At 43.9% G+C, this 13,324-nt stretch overlaps 1 protein-coding gene across 2 annotated transcripts in view; it reads left to right on the plus strand.

Annotated features, from left to right (window-relative positions):
- LOC140197806 (phospholipase D1-like) overlaps positions 1 to 13,324 on the plus strand; it is a 158,602-nt gene that overhangs the window by 113,848 nt on the left and 31,430 nt on the right. For both annotated transcript variants that reach the window (XM_072258268.1, XM_072258269.1), the window contains 3 exons: positions 1,481 to 1,599; positions 5,702 to 5,815; positions 10,200 to 10,304. In XM_072258268.1, coding sequence (XP_072114369.1) covers positions 1,481 to 1,599; positions 5,702 to 5,815; positions 10,200 to 10,304 — 338 coding nt within the window. The remainder of the gene's footprint in view (positions 1 to 1,480; positions 1,600 to 5,701; positions 5,816 to 10,199; positions 10,305 to 13,324) is intronic.

The following is a 13,324-nucleotide window of genomic DNA, read 5'->3' on the forward strand; positions in this document are numbered from 1 at the left end:
AAAAACCTGTAAATTACAGTAGGAAATATATACCAGTATAGATATTAAAAAACTAAAATTATATAAACAGTGCAAAAATAGAAATAAAAAAACTGAGGTAATGTTCATGGGTTCAATGTCCATTGAGAAATTGGATGGCGGAGGGGAAGAAGCTATTCCTGAATTATTCAGTGTGTGTCTTCAGGCTCCTGTACCTCCTCCCTGATGGTAACAATGAGAAGAGGCCATGTCCTGGGTGACGGAGGTTCTTAATGATGCATTACCCCTTGAAGATGTCCTGGGTACTATGGAGGCCAGTGCCCATGATGGAGCTGACTGAGTTTACAACTCTCTGTGGCTTATTTCGATCCTGTGCAGTAGACCCCCCCCCCCCATACCAGGTGGTGATGCAGCCAGTTAGAATGATCTCCACAGTACATCTGTCGAAATCTGCGAAAGTCTGGCATCCAATTTCTGAATGGACAATAAACCCATGAACTCTACCTCACTTTTTTTTCTCTTTTTGCACTGCTTGTTTAATGAAACTTATTAAACTTTTGCATCTATAAATCACTGTAATTTACATTTTTATTTATATAGCTAGAATGCTGAAGACTTTTCCACCATTTTTGTCAATGTGGAGTGGAGAGCCAGTTTGCAAACCTGGCGGGAGCAAAGGATGTTGGGAATGGTGATGGTGGAGCACCGTGGGAGGGGTGCAGGACAGGTGGCAGAGGAGGAGTGCCAGGCTTGAGGGGAGTGTGGCATGGGTGCAGACCTGAGACACCAGGCGAGGTCACTTGATTCCAAACAACTGGTTTATTGACCATTACAGAATGTCTTCCTGTTCCCTCCCCTCTCCCTTCCCTTTTTCCCAGCCATGATTCCCCTCTCCCAGCCCCCTTCCCACTCTCAGTCCACGAGAGGGACCCACATCAGAATCGGGTTTATCATCACTCACAAATGTCATGAAATGTGTGGGGTTTTTTTGCAGCAGCAGTACAGTGCAATAAGTAAAATTGCTACAGTATTGTGCAAAAGTCTAAGCCTAAGACTTCTGCACAGTACTGTACAGGCCCAAATCTTATCCAAAGGTCATATGAAAGCCTAGCACTCTCTGTACACTACATCTTAGGTTGAGTTAGAGCTAGGTTTCTGGCTCACTGGAAAATCGGACACGCCTTACGGCCTGGCTGCCAAGAACAGCCACATGTAACAGCCATGTAACCATTACAGCACGGAAACAGGCCATCTCGGCCCTTCTTGTCCGTGCCGAACTCTTACTCTCACCTAGTCCCACCAACCTGCACTCAGCCCATAACCCTCCATTCCTCTCCTGTCCATATAGCTGTCCAATTTAACTTTAAACGACAACATCAGATCTGCCTCAACCACATGCAGAACTAGAAGTAGAAAATCAACTCTGCGCCATCGCCCCCTGTGTAAAATCGAGGAGGAGGAGGAGGGCTGACGAACTGACATCTCTGTCATCTACCTGCAGATTTCATTGACCGAAATTCAACTCCGCGTATGCCTTGGCGCGACATCGGCGTGGTCGTCCACGGAGGAGCAGCACGCGATGTGGCCCGTCACTTTATACAGCGATGGAATTTCACCAAGGTCAGAGTCCTGGGGTAATAGGGAGGCTGCGTCAGAAGGTGACCATGAAATGGAATTAGGTGGTTTACTATCGAGTCCCATATACCCTAATGATCAATTGACCCTGCCCTCTCCTTCATCAGTCCTTCCATAACGTTGACTCTATTCTCACCAATTATATTTTATTTTATTTAGAGATAAAGCACTTTAACAAGCCCTTCTGCCCCAATGATCCCCTGCCATCCAATTAAACCCCTTTTTGTCAAGGCAGATCACCCAATGCAAGGGTGCAAATACCACAAACACAATAAAACAAGCAATATTTTATCAAACTTTACTCTTTATTCATTGCATGCTATGGGGGAAGTTACAGACTGATCTCCCAAAGAGCCAGTCCAGACACTACCCTCCCCCGAATCACAATTCTTCACAATTTATAACATTGATCATCACGTAGGCAGGAAATCTTACAATTACGCGAGTTAAGACAGTTTTAGAATAGTTTTGATCATATGCTAATATACTATTAGATGTAAAATTATCATCGGTCAGTTATAATTATTTTCTGCCAAAGCTAGCCTGGATACAACATCAGTTCCTTATATTGACACCTTCCCCTTTCTCTCAAACGTTCTGTCCCCTACGCTATCCTTCCCATATTTAGTTATACCTTGAGATGTTCTAGTATTTTCAGAGAACAATGTCTAGTTTGTCACCTGTTGCTGGGTCGGGTTTCTTTCTGACTCGCTCAGCAACAGTAACATAAGGTACTCATAAGGTAATTGATCATTAGCTAATCATTGTTCTTAGTCTATACCCATATTTACCTATCCCTCTACTCTATCACTGTGACCAAATAACCCATAGTCTTTGGAAGTGGGAGGACCTAGAGGAAGATTCACACGGTCATGGGGAGAGCATGCAAACTCCTTATAATTGAACTCAGGTTGCTGGCACTGTAATAGTGCCACACTAATTGCTACTCTACTGTGCTGCCCCTTCCTGTTTGCAAAGACTCAGCACATCATCTAAACTTTGACAAACTTCTTTAGATGCACAGTGGACAGTATACTGACTGGCTGCACCACAACCTGGTATGGAAACACCAGTGCCTTTGAATGTAAAATACAGTTCTACAAAAAGTAATGGATGCAGCCCGGTCGATCACGGGTAAAGCCTCCCCACCACTGAGCACATCTACACGAAATGCTGTCGCAGGACAGCAGCATCCATCATCAGGGATCCCCACCGCCCAGAACATGCTCTCCTCTCACTGCTGCCATCAGGAAGAAGGTGTCCATGTTTACCAAAGTAGGAGGAGTCCACATTAACTCAAGGTTGTATAATGTATATATACTTCGATAATAAATGTACTTTCAACTTTGAACTGATACCTAAACAGAATATGACTAATAGCAAATTGGAAATGGCAGAAGGTTTTCATTCTGTCTGGAAGTCCGTGACCAGTGGTGCTCCACAGGGATCTCTGCTGTTAATTGTCTATAAAAATGACTTGGATGAAAATGTTGGTGGGTGGGTTAGTAAGTTTGCAGATGACATGAAGACTGACAGAGTTGTAGACAGTGAAAAAGTTTGTTGAAGGATATAGGTATGGGTAGAGAAATGGCAGATGGAGGTTAGTTACCATCTGCCATGTTTAAGACGGAGTCAGGGCAGGCGAAGTGGAGAAAAATCAGAGCAGAGGAATTGCGACCAAAACCGAGAGCGAGGTTGGATAAATCTAAGTGCCAGGTGGAAAGGTCGGATATGGGCTGGAATGTATCAAAGTGACAGGATCTGGGTACTACTGTGAGAGATGCTTGGACAATTTAAATGCTGGGCTGAATGGATTGAAAAGGTAGAGTGTCAGGACCGGGGGCAAGAATCGAGCCAGTTCTGCTCGCTGCTCTACAACATTTACTCTGCTCTTCGCAGCACTGAGGCAGAGAGTCTGTTCCACTGCTCCAGACATTGTGTCTGTGAGCTTTGCGACAACTTGTCCCGCTGTGTGATGAACTGAGGCTCAGGCTGTGGGCCTGCTCCAGCTGCTCCAGGCTTTGTGCTAACAGACTCAGTTTCATTCTAAGTGCTGTTGCTTGTTTTTATAGTTTGCACGATTTGTGTCTTTTCTCTCTCTGCACATTGGGTTTTGGTAATTTTTTTTTTAAATGGGTTCTTTCGGGTTTCCTGTTTTGTGGTTGCCTGTAAGGAAACGAATCTCAAGGTTGTATAACTTATACATACTTTGATCATGTACTTTGAACTTTGAATTTAAAGACAAGAGGTTCTGCAGATGCTGGAAAACCAAAGCAACACACAAAATGCTGGAAGAACTTAGCAAATCAGGCAGCATCTATGGAGGGGAATAAAGAGTTTCAGATGTGAGATGTTGAATTTTGGGATGACAGATGTAAGGAGAATGTATACAGGTTAATGACATTGATGTACAAATAGATCCCGGGCAAGTTCATAGCCCTCTGAAAGTGGCCGCACAAGTTCAAAGTAAATTTATTATCAAAGTACACTACAGTGATGTTGCCATATACATACAATCAGATTCATTTTATTGCGGGACACCACCTTTTTGAGGCATCATTCCTGGATACTCTGGAGGATAGTGCCCATGACGGAGCTGACTGAGTTTACAAGTCTCTGCAGCTTATTTCAATCCTGTGCAGTAGCCCCCCCCCCCCATACCAGATGGTGATGCAGCCAGTTAGAATACTCTCCACGGTACATCCGTAGAAATTGTGCAAATGCAAAAGAGAAAAATGAATAAATAATAAATATCAAGAACATGAGATAAAGAGTCCTTAGAAGTGAGTCCATAGGTTGTGGGAACATTTCAATGATGGGGCGAGTGAAGTTATCCCCTCTGGTTCAAGAGCCTGATGGTTGAGGGGTAATAACTGTTCCTGAACCTGGTGGTGTGGGTCCTGAGGCTCCTGTACCTTCTACCTGATGGCAGCAGTGAGAAGAAAGCATGGCCTGGGAGGTGGGGGTCCTTGATGGATGCTGCGTTCCAGCGACAACACTCTGTGTAGATGTGCTCAGTGATGGGGTGGGTTTACCCTTAATGGACTGGTATGGTGATATGGTGGCTAAAAAGGCATATGGCATGCTTGCATTCTCTGGTCAGTGCATTTAGTATAAAAGTCAGGACATCATGTTGCAGCTGTATAGACCTTCATTAGGCTGCAATTGGAGTTTTCTGGTCACCCCATTACAGGAGACTTTGGAGAGGGGACAGCAGAGGGAAGCTGACTGATTAGACACTACAGGCTATAAGGAGAGGTGGGCCAAACTTGGGCTGTTTCCTCGGGAGTGGTGGCAGCTGAGGGGGTGGAGGGAGGCTGATAGTAGGTTGTAAAATGCTGTGAGTCATAGATAGGGTTGACAATCAGGGTAGAAATGTCAAGTACAAGAGGACATACTGTATATTTAAGGTGATGGGGGGAAAGTTCAAGGAAGCTGCCCATTTCAGCAATCAAGGTCCTCCATCGCTGGCGGCGTTCAGCTTCCTTTGTCATGTCAGTAGCTTCCTCTCTCTTTTCACCACTGCCAGTCATGCAGGTTCTGGGTGGAGACTCAGGAATACCGTCACAATCAGATGTAGAAGGATTCTTCGTAGCTGTTTCCATAACAATTTCGTTTTACCAGTCAGGGTTGTTAGCCCTGAGCTGAAACCCCAAACCTGCAGGACTGGTGAACTACTCTTAGTCTGTCCTCTATCCTTTGACCTGTTTGGTATAGGTGATCCAACCAACAGCCAAAGCATAAAGCCCTGACTCCAACCAACATAGCTCTCCGGGTCATTGAGGCACACAAGCTCCAAACCACAACATGGAGGAGAGGTGCAGGACAGTTTCTTTTTCCATACAGAGTGGTGGGAGCCCGGAGTCTGCTGCCAGATTTAGTGGTGGAAGATACGATAGAGGTGTTTAAGAAGCCTTGGAGAATATGCCTAAATGTGCGGTGAATGTAGGGGGTTGGATCATGTGCAGGCAGAGTAGATTTAATTTAATTTGGTATTGTTCGGCACTATCATCATGGGCATAGGATCTGTTACTGTACTGTGCTGTACTCTTCTACATCTGGTGTAACCCAATTTATTTTACTACAGACCGTGAAGCCCAAGTACAAACCTTCTTGCTTCCCATACCTGTTGCCAAAGTCTCATATGACTGCTGATGAGCTCCCATTCGTAGTTCCAGACTCTATTCCAGCTAACGTCCAGGTAAGTGGCCAAGAGGGGTACCTGTTATTTAACTCTCGAGTGAATAGTGTTGGCAATTCACAAAATCAGTAACAAGAACATGAATTTATCTTCAGTCCTTAAAATGGAAAACTCTAGGGAAAACTCGAGGTTGGGCAGCATCTGTGGAGAGCAGAACAGTTCAAAGCTCCTTTAACAGGAGGTAGTTAGCCTTCCTCTTGTGAGCTTTTATGGTGGTGACAAATGGCTTTAAAGTGTATTACCGCCACCTTCTGAACTGGAGTATGGGTCAATGTTACAAGGATCACCCCTTAGTAATAATGATCAATCTCAACGGAGATCACATGAATTCGCAAAACTGAATACATGTGTACACACCTACTAACTTTTCCTGACCCTTCACAAACAGTCAAAGAATAGAAAAGAAGTTACAATGGGCAGATGTTCTTCATGGTTCCAATCTAATCTGCATGTGCCCATGGGGTACACTACCCCACAATGGTTGATCTCCAGAGAGTTGGGACCACTTTATATTTGAAGCCTCTGCCTTCATATTCATTCCTTACCAATTCAAATGTTGCATTTCAATGTTATTGGCTCTGGGTCATCTGACTGACCTATAACACCTTCTTTTTGGCTCTACTCCAAGGGCTACACAACTTTATGCCTTAGGTGACTGCTTTTGTTCTCTTTGACTGGTTCAAATCAGTCAAACCAGGTTACTCAGACACTGGACCAAGATAATGAGATTACTTCAGCAAACCAGCCATTGTACACAATACACAGTTTATCTGAGAATGATTTCCGACTCGGCAGGTCAATAGCAGGAGCTACTTCTGACAATGTTCAATTGCTCTGATTAAATTATCCCAGAACAAGAATCAGTTCTCAGACCATTCTCAAGATGGAGGTTACAGAGCAGCTTCACAAAATGGCAACCTCCATCTCCTTCAAGCACATGGCAAAAACAAAGACAATTGGTTTGTCTACTTCTGCTGTCCACGATTCATTCTAATTTGCTGATTTGTAGTCTGTAGTTCTTTCTGGTCAACAGGCAGGATATCTAATTCCTATATATTTACATTTTAACCAAATTCTATGAAAAAAGACCAATATTCCTCAGGAACTTAGGTAGTTAAGAAGGCATACGGTGTATTGGCCTTCATCAATCGTGGGATTGAGCTTAAGAGCCGAGAGGTAATGTTGCAGCTATGTTAGGACCCTGGTCAGACCCCACTTGGAGTACTGTGCTCATTTCTGGTCGCCTCACTATAGGAAGGACGTGGAAACCATGGAAAGGGTGCAGAGGAGATTTACAAGGATGTAGCCTGGATTGGGGAGCATGCCTTATGAGAAGAGGTTGAGTGAACTCGGCCTTTTCTCCTTGGAGCGACGGAGGATGAGAGGTGACTTGATAGAGGTATACAAGATAATGAGAGGCATTGATCATGTGGATAGTCAGAGGCTTTTTCCCAGGGCTGAAATAGCTAGTACAAGAGGGCATAGTTTTAAGGTGCTTGGAAGTAGGTAGAGAGGAGATGTCAGGGGTTAAGTTTTTTACGCAGAGAGTGGTGAGTGTATCGAATGGGCTGCTGGCAGCGGTGGTGGAGGCAGAAACAATAGGGTCTTTTAATAGACTCCTGGATGGCTACATGGAGCTTAGAAAAATAGAGGGCTATGGGTAAAGCCTAGGTAGTTCTAAGGCAGGGACATGTTCGGCACAGCTTTGTGGGCCCAAGGGCCCGTATTGTGCTGTAGGTTTTCTATGTTTCTATGTTTTCAGAATCAGGTTTAATATCACCAGCATATGTTGGGAAATTTGTTGTCTTTGCGGCAGCAGTACGATGAATTCATAACCATAGAAAAAAACATGAATTACAGTAAATATATATATAGTAAATAGTTAAATTAAATAAGTAGAACAAAAATAGAAACAAAAAAGTAGTGACGTGGTGTTCATGGATTCAATGTCCATTCAGAAATCAGATGGCAGAGAGGAAGAAGCTGTTCCTGAATCACTGAATATGTGTCTTCAGGCTCATGTACCTCCTTCCTGATGGCGTATCCTGGGTGATGGGGTCCTTAATGATGGATGCAGCCTTTTTGAGGCATCTCTCCTTGAAGATGTCCTGGACACTGCAGAGACTACTGCCCATGATGGAGCTGACTGAGTTTACAACTCTGCAGCTTATTTCAATCCTGTGCAGTAGCCAACCACACCCCCCCATACCAAATAGTGATGCTCCCCATGGTACATCTGTAGAAATTTTCAAGTGTCTTTGATGACATATCAAATCTCCTCAAACTCCTAATGAAATATAGTCATTGTTGTGTTTTCTTTGTAGCTGTGTCAATATGTTGGGTCCAGAGATGTTGACAACCAGATCCTTGAAATTGTTCATTCCTTCCACTTCTGATCCATCTATGAGGACTGGTGTGTGTTCCCTCATCGTACCCTTTTTAGGCTTACTGATGTTGAGTGGAAGGTTGTTGCGAAAACCCTGCATGAGAGAGGAGAGGCAAGGTGACCAGCAGAGAGTAGAGAGGTAGAGTAGCCAGAAAAGAATCGGAGGTTATTGGTGGACTGAGGAGGGGAGTAGGATGACAGGCAGGTAGGGGAGTGTGGCACAGGTGGGGCTGGAAAACTATGGCAAATGAATGAGAGATGGAGGTGGACGGAGAGAGCAAGAGAGAAGAAAAAACGACAGAGAAGCAAAGTGTGGGAGAGGTGTGTGAAGATGGACAAAGAACATCTGATACAAGGAGACTGCGGGTGCTGGAGACACACTTATGATAGGCTGAGTGAGCTAGGGCTTCTCTCTCTGGAGCAGAGGAAGATGAGAGGTGACTTGGCTGATGTGTTCAAGATATTAAGAGGCATAGGTCGCGAGGAGAGACCAAAATTTTCCCAGGACGGAAATGGTGAATAAGTTTTAGAGTGATTGGAGGAAGGCATAGGGTTTTGTCAGAGATAGTTTTTTTTTAACACAGGGAATGATGGGTGTGTAGAACACCCTCCCAGGCGTGGAGGTAGAGGAGAATACATTAGGGACATTTAAGAAACACTTAGATAGCACATAGATGGTAGAAAAATGGGGAGTTATGCAGGAGGGAAGCATTAGATTGATCTTAGATTTGGTTAAAAGTAGGTACAACATAGTGGGCTGAAGGGCCAGTACTATGTTGTAATTTCCTGTTCACACAAAATGCTGGAGGAACTCAGCAGGTCAGGCAGCATCTGTGGAGGGGAGTAGATGGTTGATGTTTTGGGCCAAGATCTCTCATCAGAACTGGTCACTCAAGGGAATGTGTGAAATGAGCTGAAGTAATGAAGGCATTTACAAGGTTAGTTAAGCTCTGATGTCAGCATAGTGTGTGTTGCTTATATGTGGGTAATGCTGTTAGCAGGCAGGAGTATAAAAGCACGAGAGATCCTACAAATGCTGGAAAGCCAGGGCAACACACACAAAATGCTGGAGGAACTCAGGAGGTCAGGCAGCATCTATGGAAATGAATAAACAGTTAATGTTTTGAGCTGAGACCCTTCATCAGGACTGAAAAGGGAGGGGGAAGATGCCAGAATAAAAATGTGGGGGAGGGGAAGGAGGCTAGTTGAAAGGTGATAGGTCAAGCCAGGAGGGAAAGGTCAAGGGCTAGAGAAGAAGGAATCTGATAGGAGAGGAGAGTGGACCATAGGAGAAAGGGAAGGGACCCGGGGAAGTAATAGATTGGGGGGGAGCATTTGTTCATCAAAAGGAGAAATCTATATTCATGCTATTGGGTTGGTAGGTACCCAAATGGAATATAAGGTGTAGCTGCTACACTGAGGGTGGCATCATCTTACCACAAGAGTAGGCCATGGACTGACACGTCAGAGCAGGAATCTGAATGAAGTCCTGATTTTGGTGGGTGGTGCGGAGGTGCTCGACAAAGCAGTTCAAAAGGAAAGAGAGAGAGATTTGGGGTAGGTCAAAGTGGTTAGTCCTAATACAGAACGAAAGAGCAAGTTATCTAAAATTGGAAAATTTGATACTGAGTTTCTCTTCCGCAGGTGAACTGATTAACAATTAAATAATAGATTTCAAAGTAAATTTATTATCAAAGTACATATACATCACCAAATACAACCTTGAGATTCAATTTCTTGTGGGCATTCATAGTAAATCCAAGAAACACAATATAATCAGTGAAAGACCATCACCAGCAGGACAGATGACTACCAGTGTGCAAAAGACAACAAACTGCAAATACAAAAAGAAAAACAAATAATAGTAATATTGAGAACACGAGTTGTAGTGTTCTTGAAAGGCAACAAACTGCAAATACAAAAGAAAAAAAAATTGGAAAAAATAAATAGGGAAATAAAAATAAAGAAGTTAAAAAATCTTAATTTGTTTTCTTCCAGGTTCTGCGATCGCTGGAATGTTGGTCCGGCGGTTCAAGTGAGAATTCCATCTACAATGCCTATTTGCAAATCATTCGCGATAGTCAGTACTTCATATACATCGAGGTAAAGGTCACAATATCTAACTGTATTCAAGTTCTCAGTGGATGTATTGGACTTTTCCAGCAGAGGTTTCTGTCAGGCAAACCTACACCATTCCAACACCTAGAAAGCATGAGAAAGAAGTGGAGGAATTCTTTCAAAGATTCGAAGTACATTTACCATCCAAGTACGTAGCAGTATATAACCCTGACATTCATCTTCCCACAGACAGCCATGAAACAAAGAAACACCATGGAATCTGTACAAAAGTAAGCATCAAACCCCGAATGCACAAAGAACAAATTGCGCAGTTGGCACAAAAAAAAAACAATCTGATGGCAGACATGAAGCAGCTGTTCCTGAATCATTGAGTGTGTGTCTTCAGGCTTCTGTACCTCCTCCCTGATGGTAGCAATGAGAAGAGGGCATGTCCTGGGTGATGGGGGTCCTTAATGATGGACGCTGTCTTTTTGAGGCATCGGTCCTTGAAGATGTCCTGAGTACTATGGAGGTTAGTGCCCATAATGGAGCTGAGTGAGTTTACAACTCTCTGCAGCTTCCTATGATCCTGTGCAGTAGCTCCTCTCCCTCCATATCAGACGATGTTGCAGCCTGTCAGAATGCTGTCCACCGTACACCTGTAGAAATTTGCGAGAGTCTTTGGTGACAAACCAAGTCCCTCAAACTCTGAATGAAATATAGTTGAATCCAGTTTATTATCTCTGGTGTTTGTTATGAAATTTGGTTTGTGGTAGCAGTACAGTGCCAGACATAAAAATTACTCCAAATTACCCAAAAAAAAACTATTTTTTAAGAAATCTATTTTAGAAAAGTTGTTGTTGCGGTAGGAATAATGGTGGAAAGATTTACCAGGATGCTGTTTATGTCATTCCCTGGTTCACAGTGTTTATTTATTTATCTATTTACCTATTGATTTATTTATTGTTTGATTAAGATACAGCGCAGATTAGGCCCTTCCAGCCCTTCAAGCCGTCCTGCCCAGCAATCATCCAATTTAACCCTAGCCTAATCACAAGACAACTTACAATGACCAATGAACCTACTAGCTAGTACGTCTTTGAAAACCGGCGCACCCGGAGGAAAACCCATGCAGTCACGGGGAGAACGTATAAACTCCTAACAGGCAGCATTGGGAATTAAACCTGGGTCGCCTGTATTGTAAAGTGTTGTGCTCACCACTACACTACCATGCTGAGCTCCTACAGCCCGTTCTTTTCACAACCACTCCAATGTCACCATCACCCCTTCACCCCAGCCCCATTCACCTTCTTCAGTCTCTCCCCTCATTCCCCTTCCCTCCATCCCACCCTGTACTCTTTGTGAAGCAAGAAGACATTCACAAGCCTATTTGGAAAACAGAACATTAGGAAAGCTGCAGGCCCTGATGGCATCTCACCTAGTATTCTCAGGCAAGGCACTGTGCAGATCAGCTAGTATCTGTCTTCGCTGAGATATTTAACACCTCCCTTCAGGATTCCAGACTGCTTTAAAGTTGCTACAATCATTCCAGGTCACAATAAAGACAAGATCATTTGACTTAAATGATTATCAGCTAGTCATCCTGACTTAAGCAGTTATGAAAACTTTTCAACATCTGATGTTGGCCTACCTTAAATCCATTGCTGGTCCTCTTCTTGACCCACTATAGTTTGCTTATAGAGAAAATTGCTCAGTTGAGGACACAGTTAACTTATGCTTTCATCACTTTCTTCAATATTTGGACTCCCCAACACCGATGAGAGGATATTGTTTGTGGATTTTAGCTCTGCCTTCAACACTATGAGTTGCTCCTCAGCAAGATAACCCATCTCCTCCAAGAGGACCACAACCTTGTCGTAGGGTTTGGAAGCTTGTGTGCTTCAAGAACCTGGAGAGGTATGTTGGCTGGAATCAGGGCATTATGCTTTGTATCTTGGTAGGGTCACCCATGCCAACCAGGTCAAAGAGTAGAGGCCAGATTAAGAGTGGTCCACCAGTACCCCAGGTTTGGGGGTTCAGTTCAGGGCTAACAACCCTGACTGGTAAAACAAGATTGTTATGGAAACAGCAATGAAGACTCTTTCTACATCTGAGCGTGGCAGTATTCCTGAGTCTCCATCTGGGATTTGTGTGACTGACAGGAGTGAAAACTGAGAGGAAGCTACTGACACGATGAAGGAAGCCCTGAACACCACCAGAGATGGAGGATCTTCACTGCTGCCCTAAACGCCGGTGGCATTATGAGCAGTAAAGTTGAGAAGTTAACCTAGCTCGTTGTACCCTACAGTATCTGTCAGTGGATTATGAACTTGCTGACAGGAAGGAAGCATTTGGTAAGGCTGGGTTCCTACTTATCCGATCCAATGTCTTTAAGCACAGGCTGTCCCCAGGGTTGTGTTCTTTCACCCCTCCTGTTCTCACTTTGTACAAATGATTGTACCTCCACAGACAAATCTATTAAAATCCTAATGTTTGCAGATGATGTGACTGTAGTTGGTCTCATCTCCAATTATAATGTGACCTACTGTCAAAGAGAGATAGACCCTCTTTCAGCATTGTGTGCTCATAGCAGCTTGGAGCTTAATGCTCAAGACAGTGGAGATGAGGATTGAGTTCTGCTGACAACCCCTACCTTCCCCACCCCCAACTTTGAAATAAATGGTTGGGCAGTGTCTGTGTTGAGTCATTCAAATTGCTGGGGACAACCGTTATCAATATATTAAAGTGGGACAAGCACGTTACACCCATCACTGGGAAAGCCCAGCAGAGATTGTTCTCCCTACACCACATATATGAAATATAACATCTCAGGGCATATCTCGATGAATTTTTACTCCGCCATCATTGAGAATGTTGTGACCACTTCTATCACCGTCTGGTTTCCTGGCATCTCCTCCCTCTCCAAGTCTGGGTTACAGTGAGCGGTCCACTCACGGACAAGATCATCGGCATTCTGCTTCTGACATTAAAACACCTGCTCTGCAAGAAATGGCAGAGTTGTGGACATAGCTCTGCACAAATCATCCTCCCCTCCATGGCCTCTG

Source organism: Mobula birostris, chromosome 5 (assembly GCF_030028105.1).
Source record: "Mobula birostris isolate sMobBir1 chromosome 5, sMobBir1.hap1, whole genome shotgun sequence".
Classification (NCBI taxonomy): domain Eukaryota; kingdom Metazoa; phylum Chordata; class Chondrichthyes; order Myliobatiformes; family Myliobatidae; genus Mobula; species Mobula birostris.